Source organism: Crinia signifera, chromosome 1 (genome assembly GCF_055691185.1).
Source record: "Crinia signifera chromosome 1, ASM5569118v1, whole genome shotgun sequence".
Classification (NCBI taxonomy): Eukaryota; Metazoa; Chordata; class Amphibia; order Anura; family Myobatrachidae; genus Crinia; species Crinia signifera.
The window spans coordinates 259,092,876-259,119,419 of record NC_139217.1 but is presented as its reverse complement, the minus strand read 5'-3'; the positions used below and the strand labels follow the sequence as shown (position 1 = coordinate 259,119,419).

The following is a 26,544-nucleotide window of genomic DNA, read 5'->3' as shown; positions in this document are numbered from 1 at the left end:
AAATGTACGCACCAACCAGAATAACCTCCTTGGTGAGAAACTTCCAGTTTTTTTTAAAGCGGCAACCATTTGCACTGCAAAATCAAACTGGTTTTGAAGTGTAAATGATTGCCGCTTTAAAAAAAACCTGGAGATTTCTCTTAAATCAAAGGATAATACCAAAGACAAGAATTAACTGCAAAAAAGTTTGGTTTTAATGTTTTTATGTTTGTGTCAATAAATGTATTTTACATAAAAGAAAAATCTTAGTGTGTACAAATTGGACAAATAAGGATTGGGAAAAACAGAAATTAGTTCAACTCTAAATTTATGTAAGGGTGCCATATAACACTATTGTAGGGTGATTATATATATATATATATATATATAGATAGATAGATAGATAGAGAGAGAGAAAGAAAGAGAGAGAGAGAGAGAGAGAGAGAGAGAGAGAGAGAGAGAGAGAGAGAGAAAAGTGAGGAGCAATGTTATATAAAATAAGCCTGGAACACAATTCCAAAGTTCCGAAATATTAACGAGAAACAATAGAAATAAGAATAAGCCATTTCATTTATTTGTGACTGTTAAAGGGCAGATTTTTGTAATATGTCACTTTATTGATTTGATGGTTACAAAACCAAATAAAAATTGGCTCCAATCTACCAACAGAGATGGTGCAAAATACACAGATGCATTGTACATACAAACATGGGACGTACATCCTACAGGATATTTTATAGGAAGGTTTTGATACAAATGCTCCTCTATGTCCAGTATTACAATTGATCTAAATAGGAAAATAACAAAATAATGACTCAATAACGGATCATTCCTTAGACGGATGGAAACCTGTCCACAATCTTAGGAATACATACTGTTAAATCAGCAACATTGAAGTGATTGGTCTTATTCATTATGTTGTTTTACCACAATCAAATCATGTGAGACAAGCAAACAAGCAAGACACTCTTGTAGCATATAATTCCTTGGCATCAAACTAACCCACAGTGTAATGAATAAAACAAATGAAAAACTTAGGTACAGTGCGAGGGGCATTTCATGTACATCTTCTGTGTGTGCTTACAGTACCTTATAGAAAATAAAATTAAATAAATTGCTCAACTAATTCCAGCACCTACTCAATACTTGGAATAAAAGCGCCACAATTTCTGGTACTGTTCGGTATATCTTCCTGAGTTGATAAAACTGAGCATTAATATCCCAATGGCTGATAATAACACAAGGAGCTGGTGAATCATCTGCTACAGTGGACAGAAAAAAATAGTCCAAAGCAGCCTTGTCCTTTAGTTAATTTATAAGACGTAAATTGCCAAACAGCTCAGGGGGAGAGAGTATTGGAACAAAGAAGAGATGGTCTAGACAGAAAGCCAGGTAGAGATAAGTCAGCCATGCTAAATGTTTCCAGAGGATGGTCCTGTTTCCTCATGCCAGGCATTAAGGCCAGTTCTGGACGACAGAGGTCACGACTGATCTGATCACTGTTCATTGGAGGAGGTTCTTGATGATCCCCTTGGTTAGCACAGGGTAGGGAGTGCAGTTCGCAAGTAAATTGACCATTAGCGCAGGAGCAGGAGCTGTTCTGAGAGGTATTCTTTTTGGAAGAAGCTGTGAAAAAACCAATGACATTACCAGATATTGTATAGCACTGAGAAAGGCAACAGAGGAACAAACTGTGGGCCTTATTCTGGTCGGTGCGGCCGGATCCGATTATGCGGCCAGGACCGTGCGTGCGAAACCCCGCCTTCCATACGGATTGCCAACTCCGTCCGTACGCGGTAAGAAGCTGGCCGAACGGACCGCACGTGTATTTTACACAGAATACGCCTCCTCCATCTAAGGGAACCTCCCCCATCATTCGATGGTCGCAGACCATCGAATGCAGGACCGAGTGCTCCACCAGCTCCCGCAACCTCAGATCACATGGACATTTTTCCGTGCAAAAGCAGGGATCTGGGCGGGCAGCTGACATCCGGCGATGTCATATGTCCTCTCCCTACACGTGCGTCACGGCCGCATTACCATACGTACGCCCAGCGTTTGCATGGGAACGCCCATGAAACGCGGGGCGTATGCATATGGTAATGAGCACAAATAGCCCTTTACGCCCCTCTCCACCCCCTGTTCGGAGTGTTCACATATCATGCGGGATTTGGCCGTACGGCCCGCTCGCACATGCGCAGAGACGCCTCTGCACATGCGCAGACACAAAACATCGGCGGCCCGAACGCACGCGGATATATCCGCACCGACCAGAATAAGGGCCTGTACTAGGTAGCACGCTGATGAACTGAAGAAGAGAAATTGTAACACATTCCTAGGTCTATTTTATGTGTTTGTAAGATTCTAATTACATATTGCTGAGTCAAACAAGAATATAAGACATAAATAACATAAAACATTATTAATGGTTGTCTTACTTTCATGCGGCCTCTGTTTACTGAGAAACTACTACTTCTATCTGTTGGCATATGTAACATGACACATACGTAACATGACAAACCTTTCTTTAAATATCCTTGGGAGATTAAATATAGTCAAATACATAGAAATATACATATATAGAAATAATATTCAGCAGTGATTGTGTAAAGATATAAAATAATTGATCGTCTTTGTCTATTTAAATTTTTAAAAAATGGAGGTTTACACTATTAAATTGCATCCAGGTATTACCTTATTACACTATCTCCATAGAAGAGAATAGAGGAGGAAATTTGAAATCTGCAAATAGGATTTTTAGTACTTACAGATGGAGCCGCTCTCGTTAGATGATCACCACCGCCGTACCAGAATGGGATGCGTGCTAGTAAGACATCCGTTGGCCCACGCTTGCCAGCTAGTGAAATCTGGCGAGCGCTCGGTATGAACAAGAGCGGCTCCATCTGTACCATTAAATCTCTTTCTCCAGTCTATGCTCTTATAACATTCAAGTGTGACAAGTGAACCTGATTAGTTGTAGTACTAAATTTACAAAAAGCAGGAATGAGAATTTACGGATTAAAATGATTGGTAGAAAGGATGTGTCTGTGTGTAATATTATTCTATCTTAATTTTACCACTAGAAACAGAATTGCAAGACAAGACCCCCATTCAGAAACTCTTCAATATAAATAAATCACTGTAAAGAAACAGAATTTCCAAGCCAAAACATGATCTCCACCATTTCCAAGAGTTCAAAAGGTGGTAACTGAAGAGTTAATAAAGCAAGGTTAAGGTTCCAAGGCTCTATAGGATGATCAGACTTTGATAAATTTTTAATATACCTGCTTTCTAGCCCTAATTATTGGGGATGATTCAATTCAGCGTTCTTTGAGTAGTGCCAGGAGGGAGCTTCCAGAAATATTAAAATAATTGTGCCGTCATGTTGGAGAAGGTCAGTACTCATGGGTATTTAGTCACAAAAACCGTCATTCTCCGACTTGAGTGCCCTTTCTGGATGCTATTTGCACCATGCTAGGGCACAAAACAGCATCACTGACAGTGGCGGCTCCTGCTATGGGGCTGCCCCTCCAGTTATAATCACAACACCAGAGACACAGACAGACAGCACCAGAGCTGTCCCCCGGCCGCCACCCCCCCCCCCCCATTGTACCATCTGGGGCCGATCACTTGGATATATGGACTGTAATACCATCACATGGGAGTGACCAGCCAGGAGTGGTAAATATTGCACAAAAACGTAATACTGTTTGGCAAGATAGGAACGGACTCTCCATTATTGCTGCTAGTGTGGAAGTGGGACCATATGATACTATCCTACCATTGTGTTTTATCATGTTTTACTTGTTTTTTAAACATTAAATCTTTTGTGAAGATCATCCAATCCTTTCATTAAGTTCTTGTTTAAAAGGTGTAGTGCTGCTATTTCTCTTTTTTTTTTTTTGTCTATAAGGAGGCTTCAAACGTGTAACCCCTTGGAGAAAAGTCTGCACCTCTGGTAGCAAAGCCACTTTCTTCTGAAAGAAAATAGACAAAGCTGACAATTGCACTTTTAGTGATTGAAGGCTTAGTCCTGACGAGAAAACATCCTGTAAAAACTCCAACAGTCTTGAAACTTTGAACCTAGACGTGTGGACTTTTTGTCTCTCACACCATCAAATATAGGTTTTCCAAACCTTGTAATAATTAGCTGCAGAAACTGGTTTTCTTGCACTAATCATGGTACGGATAACCTCCTCTGAGAAACCTTTCTTCTTTAGAATGGAGGTTTCAAGAGCCAGGGCATCACATTGAACCAAGGAAGGTCCTGATGAAAGAAGGGCCCTTGCCTGAGAAGGTCTGGCCGAAGAGGAAGACGCCACAACTCTGTTGACAAGCTCAGAATGTTGGAATACCAAGATCTCTTTGGCCAATCCAGAGCTATCAGGATGACACATTCATCTTGTGTCCTCACTCTTTTGAGGACCCGGGCAAGCATGGGAAATGGCAGGAAGACATATGCCATCTTGAAATTCCAGGGCACTATCATGGCATCTATCGCCCACAGCAAAGGATTGCCATCAAGTCCAGCTCTGGCATTCCCCGAGTCACATTTTCCTGGAACACCTCCGGGTGTAACGCCTATTCCCCTTCCAGGAGATCTGCTCTGCTGAGGAAATCCGCATCTACATTCCGAACTCCTGGAATGAACACAGCAGATAAGGCGGCACATTGGCCTCTGCCCAAAGATCCGGGACACTTCCTTCATCGCCATCTTGCTGCGAGTGCCCCCTTGATGGTTCAGGAAAGCCACAGCAGTGGCATTGTCTGATTGGATCCAAATGGGAGATCCCCTCCGCACTTTTTCCGCCTGCAAAAGTGTTTTCCATACTGCCCGCGGTTCCAGTAAAAAGTGTTTTCCATACTGCCCACAGTTCCAGTACATTGATCGGTAATGCCCGATGAATATGTGTGTCCAGAAGAACTCCCAAGAACTGAAGCCTCTGAGTAGGGCACATCTGAGACTTTGGCAGATTTAAAATCCACCCATGGCTCTGCAGAAAATGAATTGCCGCTGACAGATTTTCCTGAAGCTTCTCTGCTGACTCAGCTTTGAACAACAGGTCGTCCAGAAACAGGATGATTACAATTCCCCGAAGCCTGAGTGCTGCTGCCATGACCGCCATAATGTTCGTGAACACCCTTGGGGCTGTTGCCGCCATTCCAAAGGAGAGCCCGAAATTGCAGATCGCCTATCGCAAAACGCAAAAAGACATATAGGAACCTGCAAATAGGCGCCTTGAATATCCATGGACGCTAGGAATTCTCCTGGCTCAGGAGCACTGTTCTTAAGGATTCCATTCTGAAGTGATCCACCAGTGTAGGTTTAGAGACTTCAAGTTCAGGATTGGTCTGAACGATGTCCGGTTTGGGTACCGAGAAATAAAATGGAGTAAAACCCTTCCTTCATTTCCTCCCTCGTTACCGGGACCACCACGCCCTTTTCCAGGAGAGACTTCGCCGCCCCCAAAAGGGCCTTTCTTAAGCATGCCTCCCTGGGTAAAGGTGTAGGGAGAAACCTCCTTGGAGGTACCCCCCTCAGGTTGATCCTGTATCCCTGGGAAACCACATTGAGAACTCAGGGATCCTGGCCTGATAGGGCCCACGCATCCCGGTACTGCAAAAGGCGACCCCCCACTCTGAATCCAGCCCGGGGAGTCTCCGGCCCCTCGTGCGGAGGGCTTCTCCTCACCCCTGGCAGCCTGCTTTTTTGCAAAGGCACCAAAACGGGACATGGGAGCGTTACCTGTGCCCGCAACAAATCGTCCTCTACCAGACTGCCCCCTGGAGGATGCACCCCCTCCAAAGGAGGGACAAAAGGACTAGCAAAAATCAGCAAACCTAAAAGATCCTTGTTTTGCTGCCGGTGTGGGAAGAAATGTGTGCTCCCCCCCCCCCCGTCGCCTGTTTAAGGAGGGATTCCAATTCTGAACCAAAAAGCAACTCCCCTTTAAAGGTCAATGCTTCCAGACCCTTCTGGCCGTCACTGAAGTGGCGGACACCTTGGAAGCCATTTTGACTCCCTCTTCACCAGAGGTATTCAGCTGCTGCCTTTAATTTCTCTGCCAAAGCAAATGCTTCTGAATCTGGCTGAAGCAGTGAACACAAGTTATTTGCCCAAGCCATCATGGCCTTAGAGACCCAGGCTGAAGCAATAATAGGTCTCCGTGTAAAACCAACACCCTCAAAGATGACTGCCTTTAAACAACCCTCTAACTTTTTATCCACAGGGTCCTTAAATGCAAAGCAGTTGCTTTTGACAGCCTGGCGACCGGGACATCTACCAGTGGGACTCTCCCACAATTTCACATGCTCTTCAGGCATAGGGTAAAGACTCAAAATTCCTTTGGGCATAAGAAGTCTTTTATCCGGCGTCTTCCACGCCCCTCCCAGCAATTCCTGCATGCCTTCATCAGAAGGAAAAGTGACTGCTGCGGAGCCTTATCCGCCTCAGATAAATCCAATGCCTGCTTAACAGCAATAATTAAATCATCCACACCTGGGACAGAGGCTTCCAATTCCTCCCTCTGGTCCCATGACATGTCTTCCATTCACTCCACATCCTCCTCAGAGTCAATATTAGGAATAGGTGGTGTGGATAAAGGATGTCTGGGAGAGACCTCTGACTCCTTTGTAAACGGCTCCATAAGAGCATTAATCTTGTGCACACTCTGAGCAGTATCCTGCATCACTTGTAAAAAGGCAGGGTCCCCCTGTGAGGGGGGAATGGAGCCTACAGAATGTTGAGAGGATGACAATGGCCTGGGAGATCTCACCAACTCATCTCTCTGTCTACTGACAAGAAAATGATAGGAACTAGCGCTAGTGGAAAAGCAGCTGAGTATTATCCCCTGGAGGCCATCCAATCCTCCAAACAATGGAAACAATATGCAAATACAAAAAGGTGGGACAACCAGCGCTTGATAGAAACTTGATCATGAGCTGGAGATCAGAGCACAGCTGACGTTGCTGGTGGATTAATAACCACACTTACTTTATAGTTCTGTCTCGAGTTCACGTAACAGTTTCTTTAAGCAGGAAAATATGCTATCCTGGACACTTACTTATTGGTTCAATCACGAGTACACAAAAAGGTATCTTTGTTTCTTCCAAACATCAACATCAATCAATGGAAATGAGCAGATCGGGTACAACTTACTTTTTATTTTAGACTCGCGTTCACATAATGGTATCTTTAAAATCAGGATCCAGTCTCCAGGGATTGGTCACAAAGATTTATTCAAAGATATAACACGATAAAAACACACACGGAAGGGGATCCAGGACACTGCTGCGGGATGGAAGGTTCTTTGTCTCAGGCGCTGCAGACGCATAGGACAGAGCTGCAGACGGTTCCCGTTCACCTTGTCTGACGCGCTGGAATAAGGTGAGCCAGCAAGCAGTACTGACGTCAGGATAGCATATTTTCCTGCTTAAAGAAACTGTTACGTGAACTCGAGACAGAACTATAAAGTAAGTGTGGTTATTAATCCACCAGCAACGTCAGCTGTGCTCTGATCTCCAGCTCACGATCAAGTTTCTATCAAGCGCTGGTTGTCCCACCTTTTTGTATTTGCATATCATCTCTCTGTCTGTTCAAAGCCTGTACTAAGGCAGACACAGTACTTCCCAGAGCAGCTGCCCACGCAGGCTCCAGTTGCTCAGCCATCTGGGCTTGCGCCCCACTGGGCACAGATTTGCATGCAGGGCAAATATCCCCATGGTCCATCTGTTCAGGAGTTAATTTTAGCCCATAAAATTTGCAGTTAGTTAACATGGCTGACGCTCCTTGTACTAAAGGCGACACAGATTTCCCCAGAGCCGCTGCCCACGCAGATTCTGGTTGCTCAACCCTCTGGGCTTGCGCTCAACTGGGCAGAGACTCGCATAAAGGACATATATCCCCATGGTCCATCTGTTCAGGGGTTAATTTAAACCCGCAAAATTTGCAGTTAATTAACATGGCTGGCGCTCCCTCGCCTAACACAGCATTACACCTTTCAGTCATGATTATATCACAGTGCAATAAGTCAGGCGTCAGTACAAAGCCAATATATATCAGTGTACTTAGCAGTCTGCTGTCGGACCCTCTGTGGTCACCGGGGATGGCGTCGCCTCAGAAGAAACTAGTCACTCTGTTGGCAGGAAAAATCCTCTCCTTCCAGCTCCGCACAGTAAGGGTGAAGGGGCGCCAATGCAGAGTGAAGGAAGAGACCAAAGTCCCTGCTACAGCTGGGTGGGAGGCACTTTGGTGCCTTTTTTCCCCCTGTGAGCCAATCCTACTGCAAGTTTCTTCTGATCCCTGTGTCTCCCCTTCAATGCAACAGGCTGCAATCTCCGCAGAGTTCAGCCGGCAAACCCTTTCAAGATGGCGGCCGCCATCGCGGGGTGCCCGTCACCCATGATCCCCCTACACAGGGAGCTGGCTCTAGGGTCCCCCAGGGTCCAGGAAATCTCTCTAGTGATGATGTTTTAGCGCTGTGCTGAGAGACCAGACAGTGCCTCTCAGTACACAGGGAGCTGACAGCCTTACACTGTGCCTGCACTAACTAAGTTGTAATATTAATAAAAACAAACACCCTAGCTTCTCTGTCCTATGGCTGCAGCAGAAGCCCTTCAGCATAGCACCTAAAACTGAGGATTGCTGGGATGCAGAAGGGAGGAGCCTGCCTCGTCCTTCAGACCCTTCTACATCCCATGGTTGAGCTGTGTCACCAGCATGGATGAAAGAAAAATCATGAGAGGCACAGCCACTCCCTGATACTGAGCCTCATAGGGTGCCCATTGGGGGCAGGTCTGTGTATCAGGCAGGAAATTTGTGGCCCTGAAGAAATGCCACCGCCGCCTCCTCAGTCTGGGCCAGATTAAATAGTGTCAGCTTCTCAACAGCCATGACTCCAATACGTGTGCCTCTCAGAGGCTGACTGACTGACTATGTTAACTGCGTACCGCTCAATCTACCAGCTGACTGACTATGCAACAGCTGACTGACTACGCTAACTGTGTACCGCTCATTCTACTAGCTTACTTAGGCGTGAGAACAAGATGCGGTTTCAGACAGGGACGCTATTTCTGACTACGCTAGAACTAGATGCGGTTTGTGACTACGCTAGAACTAGACGCTGTTTCTGACTACACTAGTCGCGGGTACACACACTACGCCGATTTTGACAGGAATGCTTACGCTGACTACATACTGCCTACGCTTACTACACTACGCTACTTCTGACTGACTACGCTGGTCGCACGGAACACACTATGCTGCCGTGGGAACACAAGGCCTATTCTGAAATCGCCGCTAAGTACGAAACTGCCGCCGTGAAACTAAACAAGTAACGATTACTATTATTACCATATATACTCGAGTATAAGCCTACTTTTTCAGAACATTTTTTATGCTGAAAAAGCCCCCTCGGCTTATACTCGAGTGATGGTCCCACTTGAGTCAATAAGTTTTCCCAGTTTTTTTATGTAAAATTAGGTGCCTCGGCTTATATTCGGGTCAACTTATACTCGAGTATATACGGTAATATAATAGTAAACCCTGTGAATTATTAATGTATTATTACTGTGAATGGATTTATTAATGCAAATTACTAATATACTGTATAGTCACAGTAAAAAGATTACCCACAATTAGTTTAGATATACTGTCTGGTATAAATACAGCTATTGACCTTGATATGTAAAAATCGAATACAAAGTAATATGTGCTATATTTTCAAAACAGATCCTTTATCAAGGGCGCACTCTGTACACTGTGACACCAGACAAAGTGTTAGTTACAGTTAGGGATGCCAACCCTGGGGCATTTTTTCAACCCCGGGATTCGCCTCTCTAATAATAAAAATGACCCTGCCTTCCAAACTGCCCGCCCCCTACACATGTTATTAAAAATGCCTAATAAGCCACCCCCGACAATCCTCCTATCCCTCCTGTGACAGTACAGTCACTAACTTTGGTGGTGACAGGCAGGAGGAGGAGTCCTCCTCCTGCAGAGGGGCAGCTAGGCGCGGCACAGCTGGCGTGTGGCTGGGCGTTCAGGATCAGGACAGTGATCTGTGCTGACAGGCATGGTGGCAGCCAGGCTGCGCAGCATGACATGATGTCAGGGGTCACGCTGCACAGCCTGGGCACCGCCATGCTTGTCGGCATAGATCACTGTCCCGAACAGCGGCACCGCCGGGTGGTCACTGGTCAGTAGCAATCAGCCGGGCAGCATCTGAGCCATATACTAAGGTGCTCAGTGCTGCCCAACTTTATAAAAAAAAAAAAAAAGGTACTTGTGTAGTTTCACGGCGCCACAAACTATCTAAAATAAAGTAAGTTAACTCCATGCAAATGCCAATGGATAGTTCGTACCCCCACTATCCATGTTGGCATGGGGTTGATTTTAGATAGCGTGGCGAGCCCCGCAAGGAGATTCAGACTCACAGCGCCATGTTGGCGCCGTGAAACTACACAAGTATCCCCCCCAAAAAAGTGAATTTTACACGGGGGACTAATCCCGAAATCCCAGGATTGGGAGCTTCAATCCCGGGATTCAAACCCCGCCAATTTTAGGCCCAAATTCCGGGATCGGCCTCCCTAGTTGCAGTGTTACTTTTCGTATTAAAACAGAAAGTTCAAGATTGGCTGGTAACTCCTGTCAGGTTTCTGAATGGAGAATAGATTGGAGTAAAACCCTCAGGGTCACCTGACTGTCTAGTAAAGGATGACTCCTGACAAGAGCTATTGAGTACTCTAAAGCCAGACACTTTACCTTGCTGCCTTACAGTGGACTGAAGTGAAAATTTTAGGGCCGTGTAAAAATGCCAATATGTAGTTTCCTGCCAAATGAAAATCGACAAATTGTTCAGTTCTTCCTGTCATATGGTCTTATAATGAAACCTATGGGCCTGACATTTGTCTGGCTCCTTCCAAGCAAAGTCTGTTTACTTCTTCAACAACCACCCAGAACAAAGGATTGATTTAAAAGATGTTGACAGGTTCCTATGTTGAAAGGGAGGTTGAACGGAATGAACTCTAATGAATTTTAATCAGAAGAACTACCCACAGGTACAACCACTAACCATACAATCTTTGAATTCAGTAAAGATGTATCCAATGTAGCCTGACCTAAATAATCTACAGCTTCATTAATCTGCTCTGCAAAGTAAAGGAACTGAGATTTAATTTAGACAGACCTGTTTAAAAACCTTCCACCACAAGGTTAGATCACTTCTCAATAGCATTGAAAACCCATGCTGAAAAAATATAAGGTCGGTCTTAGTGCTGTTCCTGCAGCTGCATAATGTCTCTCGCACAAGAAATATAGAGATGTACAGTATAGCAGAATATCAGTATAGGCCCATACACACTTAACGATTTTCAGCTGAAAATCGCTCAAAACAGCCGTTTTGAGCGATTTTCAGATGAAAATCTTTCAGTGTGTATGGGCCACAGACTGAAGATCAGCGATGATGCGCGCTCCCGCATCATCGCTGAAAAGATCCCACGTCGGCTGGTTTGACCAGCATGTCTAGCGATGATGGCTGGTATATGAGCCATCATTGCTTTGTGTGTACGCTCACCTCTGCCTCCGGGCTGAAAGATGATAGACTTTCAGCCTGGCTTCTGTCCTCTCCCCGCCCCCGGATCTAGCCGCAGCAGCAGAAGCAGAGGTCTCCGTGCAGCAGCAGAGACAGTCTGTGTGCTCCCTCCCCCTGCTTTTTTTTTTACTACACGGAGCAGGGAGGAGGAAAAGTTCTGCAGCACAGCAGTGAGTACCACTGCCACCAATGTTTATATACTGTATACTTTAGATGCCCACTGCCACCAATGTGTATATATCTATGTACAGCATATGCCCACTGCCACCAATGTTTACATATATAAACATTGGTGGCAGTGGGCATATACTGTACATATATACAGTATATGCCACTGCCACCAATGTTTATGTGCAGAATATATCCACTGCCACCAATGTTTATATATACATTTAGATGCCCACTGCCACCAATGTGTTTAAATATACAGTATATGCCCACTGCCACCAATTCTTATATATGTGAATTATATGCCAACTGTCACCAATGTTTACTTATAAAAACATTGGTGGCAGTGGGCATATACTGTACATATATACAGTATATGCCACTGCCACCAATGCTTATATATGTGCAGTACAGTATATGCCCATGCCCACTGCCACCAATGTTTATATTTTTATATGCATACTGCCACCAATTTATTTATTTATTTAAATGGCGATATATATGCTGCTGGCAACACTGTTATTGCTGACACTGTCCAACAATGTTTATTAACCCCTTGAGTGGTAGGTTTTGCTGGGGCAGGACAAACCTGTCAGGGCAGGTTTGTCCTGCCCCAGCAAAACCCACCACAGTTGGAAGCCCCCGTCCCTCACCTCTGCTCCGGCGCTTCCCTGCCGCCACTGTCCCCGCTGCCTTAGCCGCCGGCCTGTCACATTCAGCAGTGACGTCGGTGGCAGGCTGGGGGATGTTCGCCGCGGCTCGGGAGGACTCGGGTTCCTGAGCACTCCCGAGTCCCCCCGAACATCCCCGAGCCTGCCGTCAACGTCACTGCTACTAAAAGTATGGCGGCAGGCGGCAAGGGGAGCGGGGTTAGAAGAGCTCCGGCGTGCGATCGCCGGAGCACAGGTGATGGGAGGGTTGGGGAAATGAGCTGGGGCTCTCTAGAGGTGCTGCGCCAGTGGTGTACACCTGGACACCACTGGCGTGCACCTATTTCATATTTGTGGTATGCCCGGAAATTTTCCGGGACAGCCCGCTGCGGCAGCGCAGCTGAGCCCGATAAATTTCCGGGCATACCATTCAAGGGGTTAATATTGGCAGCCTGCGCCAGCAATATAATGTAGATATATAATATACATTTAAATAAATACATTGGTGGTCAGTGAGTATTTAAATAAATATACATTGCTGGCAGTGGGTATATAAATATATAAACATTGGTGGGCAGTGGTGGCGGTAATGTATACATTGCTAGCATGCGCCAGCAACATATATGTTACCTCCAACACTGCCCACCAATGCTTATTGGCCCATTGCCCACATTGGTGGCAGTGGGTATATAAACATTGGTGGGCAGTGGTGGCGGTAATGTATACTTTGCTAGCCTGCACCAGCATATTGCATGTATAGTTATAAGGTTATAACAATTAAATATGGACAGCATTAATTAACTGAATAAAATGTCCCCTGCTCCCATGCTTGGAATCTAAACCCCGCCCATTATGTAAATAGCCTTTTATATGAAAGATTTTCAGCAAAGTCTTTCGCTTCCTGAAAATCTCTTGCTCTTTGGGGAAAATAGTTCAGTGTGTACGAACTACTTTGGGGAAAGATATATCTATCAAAGATTTTGGCAAAGTCTTTTGAAATGAAAATCTTCAAGTGTGTATGGGCCTTATGTCACAACTTCCAGGCAAAACAAATACATTGGAATTTGCCTTACCAGCAGCGCCTTTGCCAAATACAGAATCACGCAATCCAAATGGACACTCCACGTTTGGCACATCACACTCATACTCCCTAACAGAGGAGAGAAGACAATTTACACTTTAGTGTGTGCACAACCTTGGGAAGCAAAATGGTCTTCTATATAAAAACTGTGCTCAAACAGCGTTTTATTTATTTTTTATACTAATAAACCTATGTGGGGCAAAGCAAAAGTGAACTCTAGTATTTTTTAGGGATCTTTGTTTTCTACACTATATAGTCATCATAACATGACCACTCACACAGACGTTGCATTCATCATCTGCTTCCTCCTGCCAAAGCGACTCTGTGTGAAATGCTCATAGCGCTCAGACTTCTTCCAGGCGTAGTAGTACTGTACGCACTCACCTACTGACCGCGTGCGGACCTTTGCAAAAGACAATAGGGTGGGATTTATGAAAACAAATGACTGTCAAAAATATAATTCGTAGTAGTCAATTTGATGCTGTCATTTTTCTAGTACTTTAATATATAATAAAAAGAAAAGGTCTGATTGCCAATATGTTTCTTCACTCAATCTTCATATGTGTCCCCCAATGAGTTCTGTGTCTGCATATTATCATAGACTATCACATGACCACTTGCAAATGCACTTTTCTAGACATAGAAAAAATAATAAGGTGCTAATAAAAGCCTTAGCCCAAAACACTATATAAATAAAGATAAAATACATGTAAAAAACACTATGGCCCTTATTCTGGTTGGTGCGGTCGAGCCGCATATGCGGCTCCGACCGCACCAGACGAATCCCCGCCCACCCTACGGATCGCCACGGCCGTCCGTACACGGACGGCTGGCGATCCGCATAAAAATGGTGGAGGCTACGCCTCCACCATGGTGGGAGCTGCCCCCTGCATTCGATGGTCGTCGACCATCGAAGGCAGGTCCGCACGCCGCGGCAGCTCCCGCAAGCTGAGACCACACGGACAATCGTCCGTGTGGTAGCTTGTATGGGGGCTGAAAGCTGACATCCGGCGACGTCAGCTTTCCGCCCCCATGAGTTGCGTCATGCCCTCATTAGCATGCGTACGCCCCGCGTTTGCATGGGAACGCCCATGAAACGCGGGGCGTATACATAGGGAAATGAGGACATGAAGCCCCTCACTCCCCTATACGCCCCCTTTGCGGCGTACTAACGTTATGTGCGGCGAATTCGCCTGCACATGCGCAGATTGACCTCTGCGCATGTGCAGACGGAAAACATCGGCGGTACGGCCGCACGCGGGCCGTACCGCGCGAATCAGAATAAGGGCCTATATGTGCAACCTGCCTTACCTTGTTAGCTTGGATAAGGTGGAAATTTTTCCCATATACACGAAACCCTTGCTCAAAACTTCTACATTCATCCTCACTCCAAGCACAGAGGTGACCTACAGTAGGACAAAATACAGATATAACAAAAATGCAACTAAAATGCAGTAGTTCTTTACATGGATCTATTAAATAAAATGATATAGTACATATATCAGCAGTGTGACAACTTTTGTATCACGGATATATTATTTATTATTCAGTGAACCATCCTTCACCTTGTACAACCTTGACGTTAAAGCAGAGCCTTCGCAGAGCCTCCTCTGTGTGAAATCTACATTTCACCAACTCGTAGAGAGCCTAATAAGAAGGAAAATAGTCTATCAGGTATATGTGTATGTTAGTAAATAACATATGCTAAACAGAACATGGAGCTTATAGAAGCCAATGAGTTGCTATTTGTGTTTGCACAAAAAAAAAAAAACAATCATTCACTCTCTCACCTGTTCATTATCTCTCACATGTCCCTCTTCTTGGCTATATTCTTCCCCAGATCTTTGCTGAAGTTCAGCTGCTCTACTCAGGTAGTGCTCTACTTCTTTCTCTGGAAGAACATTGGGATCCCAAAGCAGTTGGTCTTTCTCCTGAGAATCTGAAGAGAACATTCAGATAGTGGCATTGTGAAGCAACATGACACACGGGGTAAATTTACCAAGATTGAAGTTCTATTGAGGATGGGATGTTACAACAGGTGACAAAGACTTGTTTGCCAGGTCCCTGACTTCGCTAATGTTTTTTAAAAGATGCACGTTAATTTGAGGATAGGTGTATCCTCTGCATACTTATTGATCTGCATACTTATTGATTTGTGAATGGTATTTGTAGATTTTAAATATAAGCAGCCCTGTATTTCTGTTGTAGGTTTGCACAGAGCAGAGGGTCAGAGTCCCAATGCCTTTTAGCGGCTGGAGGGAATGTGGGGATTACGTTAGGGATTTTCTGGAGTACCCTTATTGTGAAGCATGTGTGTTGCCTGCTGAAACCTGCCATTGCTTTAACCTGAGAACTGAATTGCTGTAACCTAAGAATTGTCAAGCTGTTATCCTGTATGATGTCTACCTGCAACAAATAAAGAACCAGACTTCTAGTCCGGCTCTTCCTGTTGATTAGTAACTGCACCGGGTGCCTGATGAACCACACACACAATAAATTCCCACAAACAGCAACACTCCTGACATCCAAAGTAACGGGTGCCATGAGTGCTGCAGTTTGTGGGAGTATAAAAAAGATATACACACACACACACACACCTATTTCTGGCTTCGCCCACAAAAATTGTCCTAACCATACAACTCAAAAAGCTCTCTTTAACTCTATAAAGAAACACTTATTATGCAGCCAATTGCATAAGATCTGCATAACAAAACATTCAATAAATCATGGAGTATAAGGTCTACTAATTAATCAAATGGCAAACCTATTCCTATATTATTATAAAGAAAAGTGATGATTAAACATACAAAGTAACAATGAGCAGGTAGGGTCTTGGGAATTTGGCCAATCCATCTATTCCATAGGCTAAACATTGAGGTCTGACAGAGCACCATTAGTACAGTCAAACAATGAACCTATTCAGTCAGTTGTGTCACAACCAGATATATGGCTGCACTTGGCTGATATCTGACAGATCCTGATAAGATGTTGATTCAGAAAGCCAATCTAGGCCCATATACTTTGCAGCAAGTTACCACTACCAAACTGTCACGAAAAAAAAACCAAGGCTAGTAAAATTCATAGTATTTTTTTTTTTTTTAACGTATACTTCGTAGCGACTCAGTTTGATTAAAAAACCTGCTTCCCTTTGCTAAATGAAGACTAAAAACAAATCATGCTACAGGTTAGAAGGGGTTAGTATTTCCCCTTCAGCTCCTGTATGCTATGACCTGCCTGTGCGTTTCTGCCTGACATTCTCTCCTGATGCTGCTGGAAGAGGTCTTTCCCCTGCACCTGGCTAGCCACCGGAAATTAAACCCTCTCAGCACCACTATTCCCACAGACCTTGGGCACATACCCCGATTTCTGTAAAATCCTGCTAAATCCATGATACAGAGCAGTGATGGCTAACCTTGACACTCCAGCTGTTGTTGAACTACACATCCCAGCTTTCCATTGCATCAGTTTTACTATTTGGCCATGATAAAACTGATGCAGGGCATGCTGGGATGTGCAGTTCAACAACAGTTGAAGTGTCAAGGTTAGCCATCATGGATATAGAGCATCCTTACCTTAGCACTTATCGTAGTAGCCAAACCTAATATCTATCCTAATACCCTGTCCATAATACCTTAACAATTATAACTCTTAATCACTTCTTAGCCATAACCCATACACCTAATATCTTAACCTAAACTGTCATAATAGGATATCCTTGATATACTATCCCAATCCCTTAAACTAACTATAATATCCACAACATAAATGTACTACCCTAACCATAATACCCAAACCACTAAACCAACCCTAACACCCTATCCCAAATACCCTAACCCCAAAATTAACCCTAATACTCTAATCCCTAATTCACCTAAAGGGCAGACTGTATGGGCCATATGGGTCCTATATGCCATCAAATTCTATGTTTCTATTTCTATATCTCTCCAGACATTGCCTTACCTCTTCCACCTGTTGGGGTATATCTCATATATGGGAGCTGAGGCTCAGACCCAAACATGGCCTCCTGGAAAGAAAAAAAAAAAAAAGAAAAAAACATTCAAATATACTATTTATTCAACCAATAACAAAAGAAACCCAACATGAGTTCTAGAAAAGTAATAATACAAGTATGGCCATATGCTTTTATTATTTATCTGCAGTAATAAATTACATTGTGTTGATTATGAAGCATTCTGTTGTAACAGATGTAACAAAAGGTGTAAACTAGCATTTTGACAGCTGAACCATTGAGAACAATGAGGAGAAACTTCAGAGAAATAACATCAAGCTTACATAGCTGTCAGCTCTAAAACGAGGGTTTACAGTATGTAAAGAACATGGAGTGCGTGTCAGTATAGCTCTTATAGGGGTAGTGTGGGTTTCCCTTCCAGACAGTACAACAATGACATCTCTATTAGAGAAAGCTATCAGTGCCAGAAAATGTATGGTATTGTGAAATGATCACTTTGCAGTATATATGGAGCCTGATTCAGAATAGCACACAGTTTGTGAATAAATCTCATGAATTTTAGCAAACTGATCATGCAATTCAGTCATGGATCTCAGTCATATCTGCTCAAGACAAAAACTCTCGTTTCCTCAGGTGCCCCTACCATATGTCACTGCAATTGGAAGCTGGGAGATTGCCATTGTTCACATTCTTGAAAAAGGCTCTACACACTGGAGCGACACCACCCATCATTCAGCACAGTATCAGAGGTGGGCACATCACCTACGGATAGATACTGTCCCCAATAGAAGCACACATCCAACTGCTATTTAACCATTCAGACTGAAGAAGCACCGAGAGCCCAGAAGAACGATGACAACAGGTGTGGTTTACAACTGCTCGCCTACCGGTAGGGTACCACTTTGTCAGAGTATCCCTACTAGTGCAGGTCGCTGCCACAGAGTTCTCTGTACTGCACACAGCAGCATTCTCCAGAAACAACATGGAGTCTGGCAGAACAAAGGTCTACCAGGGGACAAGTGCTGGTCAAAAACCCCACAATAAAGTTTACTACGACTATACAAGGGTGCAATTACATCAGTCTCCTCTTTTCGTACTATAGCACTACATAACCGCATGCACACTCCAACAAACACAGAATATACCATTTACATCATATCAAACTACTCACACACTACACAAAAAAAACCTTTTCTTTATTTGTTCAGTAATCCCATATATTTAAAAAAAAAAAAAAAAAAGCATATAGTCAGGATAAACTTTAAATGTGCCTTCAATGTCCAAATTCTGGACATGGATGCCCACGAAGGTATCCCAGTATTTAATTTTTGAAATGCAGCACCCCTAGGACTGATACAAATGAGTGCTAATGATGGATTGTATCACAAGTGGATAAATGGAGGCAGCTCAGTCACATCAATGAAGCCAATTCTGAATACAGGTCAGAAATCCACATTACATTACATGCAATTGCATCCATTTTACGTGCAACTCTAAATAAGGCCTAAGGTATGTGACATGTATTCGTCTTAACCCTATATACCAAAGACAGCCAGGTAAGATATTCCTTACCAGAGATTGTCTCTGTATTGTTTAAGCATATTCAAGATAGATTCATCTTTACTAAGCTTCTTTGTTTATGAAGTTGGATACAATTCTGTAGACTTAAATGCAATCTAGCTATTTAGTTACTGTGACTTTTTGAGCCATGCTATAAATGCAACTTATTGTTATTTTTTCAACACGTGATAAATAGGTGTGTGTGGCATGCTGTTATGGTTGTTACAATTATACTACTGAAGCGTAGAATAGGATTACAGTACATATGATAAGAAAAAATGATGGGTTCTAAAAAATAGAATACATGAAAACATAGATTACTCGCCATATTCTTGCTTGTGGCATGTAATTGTATTTACCACTACTTTCCACCATGTGAAAAAAATGACCCAATCTATTTTGATCAGCCAGACATTAGTCATTTTGTTTTACTGAACAAGTTTATATTAACAATAACCCGACGCGTTTCGTCCTACGGACTTCATCAGGGGTATTACATATGACTCATATTGGCATGTGTTCTTTGATAAAAAGCTGGTAATGCTGGTTTCTCAGTAGGATACTGGAACCGTCTAAAAACGTGTCTCTGCAATTTCCCTTTCAGTATGGAATGGGGCAAAAGAGTTGATGGTTTGGAGAGGGTTTTTTCTCTCAGTCCTCTCCAGAACGTATTCAGTATTCTCTCAAGCTACCACTCCAATTGACTGCAGCTTGAGAGAATACTGAATACGTTCTGGAGAGGACTGAGAGAAAAAACCCTCTCCAAACCATCAACTCTTTTGCCCCATTCCATACTGAAAGGGAAATTGCAGAGACACGTTTTTAGACGGTTCCAGTATCCTACTGAGAAACCAGCATTACCAGCTTTTTATCAAAGAACACATGCCAATATGAGTCATATGTAATACCCCTGATGAAGTCCGTAGGACGAAACGCGTCGGGTTATTGTGAATAAGAAGACTGTGACTGCATATGGAACAAATTTTGATTTTATAATAAATTGTACAAATTGTTTTACCAAGAAATGTCTATGTCCATCTGAAATTCAAGGTGGTGGTGGTGAATCAATTAAAGGCGCACGCTATATCTCTTTCTTCCATACGTTCTTTCTCCTCCACTAACAGGGGGGACTTATAGAGGTGCTGCCGATACTCATACAGCGCAGTGAAAGGGTTATTTTCCTATCTAAGTTTATATTAACATTAACATTTACAGTGTAGTTAAGGAACATATTGGGGGAAAGTCCATGATATATTTAGACCGTCAAAAAAAACATAACTTTTCAACGATTTTAGGTCAAACTTACATTTGACCTATTCAATTAAAGTGCTGATTTTTAACTGTTGAAAAATCTGTCACAGTTGGAAACTACATGGATAGGCAAATTACTCATGACCCATGTGTTTTAGTCAAGAAAAAAAGGGAAACTGAATTGGCAAAACAGGTCTAAAAATGCCTGAAAAAGGCTACAATTGAATAAAAAAAAAAAAGTCTGTTTTTTTGGGGGTCTACCTGAGAAAAAGAAAACTTTGCTACATTGTTAAGGAAGATGACCTGGCACTAATGTTAAATATATGTTTTGCATATGGCCTCAGCATTTTAAGACAAACAAAAATAAGTTGCACTGTGTTCCGTAAACCCAATGGGCAGGTGACATAGTTACAAAAATGGTTCTTTGTTTCTACTAGATTAAAAATAAGAAATCGGCAGAATAAAAAAAGTTTCTAGACTACAAAACTCTGCTAAGAGGAACAGACTCCATATACATTGGTAATATATGGATGCTTTAAAAAGAAATTCATTATTTACTTACCTCAGCCCTCATCTCAGACTCCACTGTCCAGTCATCTGGAGCTGTTGAAATAAACAAATATGCCCATAATAATTCCATAGCATCAACATCCCAATGACTACATGACTAGATATAAATGGGGAAGTCCATGCTTCAGTGCTCAAACTTTAAACTTTTCTACCAAGTCTATATAACTCATATACAAATTAAAAGATACATATTTTCCCTGTCCTTTCTTTCTAATTTTGGCAAATCTGCACATAGACTTCCAAAAGAAAAAAATTAATTGAGTGGTTCGTAAACTGGGTGCAATGGCAAACTAGGGTGCTGCAGGGCACTTACAAGGGTGCCAGGGGTTGGCGGTTCAGTGCCAAATCAAAATTATTTATGGTTAATATGCTAAACAAATTCTGTGCTGGTGGCTGCCAATCATAACATATGTGTAACCCTGTCCATCACCACCAAACTGAAGCATGGCAAGTAGGCACAAGTTACATATTTTTTTTTTCCTTCTGAATATCTCAATGAGAAACTTTTGGTCTTGTGGAGCCTTGATACATAGAGGTTTGGTCATGTGAGCACCAGAACTGGAACAATGAGCTATAAAAGAAGGTGGCCTGATCTGATAAATCTTGTTTTCTTTAATATCATGTGGATGGCCAGCTAAAGGTGCGTACACACGTACAGATTTTCTGTCTGATCTATCTGGTGGGAACAAAAACCTGGAAATGTATGTGCATCATTTTCTTGGGGGAGAGATAGTACCAAGATACACTATGAGAGGAAGGCAGGTCAGCAGTGTGATGCTCTGCACAATGTTCTATGAAAACTTGGTTTCTGGAATTCATGTGGCTGTTTGTTTAGAATCTAAACATAGTTGCAAAACTAAGTACATCCTTAGCTTCATGGCAACAGTTTTCCCTGATGGTAGTGGAATCTTTCTGCAGAATTATGTGCACTGCCACATTGCAAGCACTGTCCAGGAATGGCCTGAGAAACATGGCAAAGAGTTCAAGGTGTCGACTTGGCATCCAAATCCCCCAGATCTCAAGACAATTGAATATCTGTGGATTGTGCTGGTAAAACAAGTCAGCCATGGAGGCATCACTTCACTATACCAAGCTGGTTGCCTCAGATGGTTTCTCTGCGGGCAGGATGTGTAGATGTTTCTGTGCAGGGTTTATCATACTACTACACAAGTATTTGCTTTCCAATATATGCATTGGGTCCTTGTATGGCTCGTCTCCTACAGTGTAACCTTCATAGTGCACCCACCATGGCTGCTCATCTGGTGCACTTGTGGATGGGATGAAAAATACAAGCAATCGGTTTATAGGGGAAGGTCGACAGTAAATAAGTCGAAATGAGTTTTTTTTTATTTATTTTTTTAAATGGTCCCGAATGTCGTAACAGTCGACATGGATGCCGTTTAAGCATACCGTGTCTTAAGTGAATAACTCATACTGTATATTGCTTTCTTTTAGGGTTAATCCTGTACAGAATCAAAATAACTCCCAAAATGTAACTCTCTCTGCATATGTTACATCTGCCCCACCTGCAGTGCACATGTTTTTGTCCATCAGAGAGAGAATTTGCTTTTGCAAGGGAACCAGAATCAGGCCCCAAGTGTCAAGAATTGTGAAGGATGAATGACCTGTGCAGTTGGAATATGCAAATGGTCTTTATTTTCTAAATAACCCTCTTATATTCAACCCATATTTGCCATACGTAAAAAAAAAAAAAGATTTTTGTCCTACGATCTGTCTAGTTATTTAGAAGGCGACACAAAAATAAAAACTTATATAAATCAAGTGTATTAAAGTTAAGTTATTAACAATAAAAGTAAGGCCTGCTCCTGTGCATTGTTAAATTAAGGTTGACACACTTGAACTATTGGAGATTTTTTCCCCCAGTTGTCTAACTTCTAAATACATAGCAGTTTCTATTAATTCCTATTGTAGCTATAAGATGGCGCTCTTTCATTCTCTTTTATTGGAGGATCTTAATTTGATGGATTGACTCTATCTGGTTTTAAGAACCCCATACAATATTAGACTTCTCCGAGGAGCGAAATCGCAAATGATGTCCCTTGAATCACCCGGGAAGACACATACAATATATTGTATGCGGTCCTCCTGCATAAGACATTTCGCAATGAACCCCATTCCTCACTTCCAGTCGGATATGTAGCAGGTCTGACCTCCACCTTCAATCCAATGTGCATGGGACTATGCATTGGATCAGATCTGGCGAACACCTCAGATTTGGTTACATTTTACCCGATTTCTTGGCCCGAACCATCGGAATCGTGTGAAAAGAGGCTAGATCAGACAAGTGTATGGTGGGCCTTAAATAATACATACACATTGATCAAAAGAAAATTTAAAACACCAGGCGTGATATACTGAAGGCCCCCATACATTAGGCTGAATTGTCCTAAGGACAAGTCGGACCCAATTCTTCTGTGAGCCTCCCAGCAGCTCCCCTGGAGGCTCACATTATTTGGCATTTTTTACATGTGATAAAATCGCATGCAATTTATCACATGTAACCAGGGAGGGGATGCAGTTAAAATCCTGGCGGTCGGGATCCCGGCGTTCAGAATCCCGACGCCGGAATCCCGACCACCGAAATGCCGACACATTCTCCCTCCTGGGGTGTCCACGACACCCCTGGAGGGAGAATAAATTAGTGTGCCGAGCGTAGCGTGGCACCGGGCCCGCTGCGTGGCGAGCGCAGCGAGCCCGCAAGGGGGGGCGATCCACGTCCCCCCCTTGTCTGCATTTTTCGGCTGTCTGGATTCCGGCGTCGGGATTCTGAACGCCGGGATCCCGACCGCCGGGATTCAATACTGAATCCCCAGGGAGCTGCAGCAGGCGGTGTGGAGCAGTGGTGTGGGCAATGAGCTGCAGCAGGCAGTGTGGAGCAGTGGTGTGGGCAATGAGCTGCTGCGGGTGATGAACAGCAGGACGGGCACACTGGGCAGAGGCAGCTATAAGAATTTAAAAAAACAAAAATGTGTCAAATGACTGGCCAGCCTCTGATTGGCTGAAGAGAGCACACAACCTTCCAGGCGGCCGATGATTGACTGAAAGAGCTCTCAGCCAATCAGAGGCTGGCGAGTCATTTGACACTCTTTTTTAAAAATTCTAATACCCGCCGCTGCCCGTCCCACTGCTCCTCACCAGCAGGTACATTGCGGGTGCTAAAAAGCACGTGCGATGTGCCACTAATGGGTCCGATCCCACAGATTGAACCTGCAAAAGGCTCAATCTGTAGGGTCCAACCGATGCGCATCGGGTTTGGATGAGATGTCAAACACATCCAATTTGGGCTGATTTCTCGGATAAGTGTATGGGGCCCTTAAGTCTTGAAAAGTGCCACAAAGTTTTCATTCTGCAAGTGGCATATTTTCTATGTACTCACAATCAGCAAAACAGGGGGAAAGATCTGTGGACCCTCCAGATGCCAGGGAGGGAGACATCTGTGTAGACTGTGTGGAAACTTGTTCCTAAGAAAAAGCATAATAGAGCACTTAATACACCACTAAGCACAACATTTAGATGTCTTCAATCCCGCTGCAGTTTGTCTTGTGATTCTTACCTGGTGCAGACAGACAAGGGGCTGCGTGGATTCAGATACAGTATTCTCTATTTCACTGTCTGATAAAGGGTCTGATGCTTCATAGCCATAAAATGACAATAAATCCTGGAATGCCAGCTCCTCCTCTTGCGCCTGAAACCAAATATGCTCCGTTCAACCACACCTCAAAAACATTCACATTTCTCTGAACCTTACTTAACTTCTAACCTGTATGTCCCGAGTGGCCCAGGATGCTTGCTGCTCCTCCTGCGCCAGTGTCTCAGCTTATATTAACCCTTTTCGGCAGTGGACCACTGAAGGATACAGAGTAGGTGAAAAAGTTACAGTTTGAAACAAATTGCCTGTAATACTCTACGCAGCCAGACGGTGTCCGTAAAACCACACAAATTACATTTATTCCCATCGGAAATCAGAATAATTCTTTAGAGGTGCTGAATCCTTTATCTAGTGGCAATGCATAGTCTTTAATTGAAAAACTTAAACAGAATTTACAGTATAGCTACAAATGTAATACAGTAACAGGTTTGCAGCTGTAACCAAAGCATCAATTGTAATAAAATGACGTGTTTTAGAATGATTTCATGAATAGGAGATATCACTGGCTGTAGCAGCATTATTGGGATTTATATATATATATATATATATATATATGGTTTAATACGAATTTCTCTTAGAATTGTAATATTTGCATTACTTCATCCACACACAGGAACCTTTTGAAATGGTTCTAAACGATGCACTGGGAGAGATTCGGCTCATTCCTCCTCTGTGGTATTTGGCCTGAACTATAACTCACATGTTCTGTAAATGGTGGTCTGCGGTGCTGCATAAATACATATTCACAGTATCTTATTATTTCATGATGTATAGTGCCGGCACAGGAATTATGAACAGGAGAGCTGCTTGACATGACTCAGACACACACTGAGGATACAATGTAACTGTGCAGGATACAGCGGTGACACCAGCTGCTGCTACTCAGCGGACACCTGAGTGTGGTGGGACTAGCAACCGCCACTCACCGGCTCTGCGCTATAAGTGAGTGACACACGCGAGGCTGCTGGGGGTGACACGTCTGTGCCGCCTCACACAGGCGCACGGATACACCTACTGCACCGGTAACTGCCGCTGCTAGAGACACGAATGAGCGTTACCGCGTCCGCCATAGCCTGTGCGTGACAGCCTGCGCTATATTTATATATGTATCTCGCACGTAGCTAAAACTTCCTCCAGCACCCATGGTGTGTGTGCCGCATGAATCACTCTGTCCCCTCCCCGCAGGGTCCCCCCCGGGCGGAGTCAAACCCGGTCGTGCCACACCCTAGTCCCGGTTACCTCCAGCCGCCGAGCACCGGAGCAGGAGGAGCAGCGTGGCCCGGATGTGAAGGGCGAACACGATTGGCAACCAGGCGGAAGGAGGGGCGTGGCCCAGGTATAAGCGTCACGTGACGCGCATGGGCTCAAAGCTTGAGAGAGTGAGAGACCCCTATAACCGGCGCCTACTGAGCCGCTGGCATGCACTGTTTGAGCGCTGGGATCGGTGTAGTTAACGGCCACAGGGGGCGTCGCGGTGGCAGAGCCTGACATACCGGGCAGCATGCATGTGCTCAGAGAGATAGGGGTGATAGTCATTCATGAAAAGTTGAAACATGTGTTAACTCATAAGAGTGTGTTTTATGAACTGGTGAAAGAGATAAAGACAGTACCAACAGATCAGCTGTAATATCTCTTTCCAAGCTTTGGTAATCCTCCCAAAAATGAAGGCTCTCTAGGGAAAACATAAAGTAACTGATCTCATTTTGCATGTATGGCTAAAAATGTGACTATTCGCATGCTGGCAGATTTGTGGGGATACGGTCATTAGGTTTACCCTATTAAGGTCAACATGCATTGGGTCGATTGCTGTAGGTTGACACCTGAAATAGGTCGACAGGATAGGAAGGTCGACACAAGCATTAGGTTAACAATGGGAAGGCAGTTGTTGTGGAAACACTGGCCGCACGCTGATTGGCTGAGATTCAGCCAATCAGCGTGTGCCGTGCGGCCAGTGTTTTCACAACAGAAGCGCTTCCGCGTAGCCAGGTGGATAGCGCTCGTTATTTCTTGACTGCAGGGACCCCCCGCCGCCGCAAGCTTTATATACACAGCCG

General features: G+C 43.8%; 1 protein-coding gene across 3 annotated transcripts; it reads right to left on the bottom strand.

Annotated features, from left to right (window-relative positions):
- Positions 1-531: 531 nt before the first annotated feature.
- Positions 532-25,878, bottom strand: LOC146073813 (mesoderm induction early response protein 1-like). Of its 3 annotated transcripts, none has more exons than XM_083181297.1 (12): positions 25,730-25,878; positions 24,602-24,687; positions 24,395-24,526; positions 24,218-24,302; positions 20,813-20,853; positions 17,430-17,493; positions 15,260-15,408; positions 15,035-15,116; positions 14,781-14,875; positions 13,748-13,872; positions 13,462-13,538; positions 532-1,605 (listed from the first exon to the last, which is right to left on the bottom strand). In XM_083181297.1, the coding sequence occupies exons 4-12, from the start codon at positions 24,273-24,275 to the stop codon at positions 1,319-1,321; spliced, it is 978 nt and encodes a 325-aa protein (XP_083037423.1). In that variant the 5' UTR covers positions 24,276-24,302; positions 24,395-24,526; positions 24,602-24,687; positions 25,730-25,878; the 3' UTR covers positions 532-1,318. The 3 variants fall into 3 exon arrangements, with proteins under 3 accessions (XP_083037423.1, XP_083037430.1, XP_083037436.1); XM_083181304.1 differs by lacking the exon at positions 25,730-25,878 and adding an exon at positions 25,417-25,633; XM_083181310.1 differs by lacking the exon at positions 25,730-25,878 and adding an exon at positions 25,191-25,364.
- Positions 25,879-26,544: the final 666 nt, after the last annotated feature.

Coding starts and splice junctions, on each gene's coding strand:
- LOC146073813 (XM_083181297.1), bottom strand. CDS start 24,275: ATGTCTCCCTCCCTGGCATCTGGAGGGTCCACAGATCTTTCCCCCTGT. Junction 17,494..20,812: donor AGTCTGAGATGAGGGCTGAG/GTAAGTAAATAA, acceptor TTTTCTTTCCAG/GAGGCCATGTTTGGGTCTGA. Junction 15,409..17,429: donor TACCCCAACAGGTGGAAGAG/GTAAGGCAATGT, acceptor TGTTCTCTTCAG/ATTCTCAGGAGAAAGACCAA.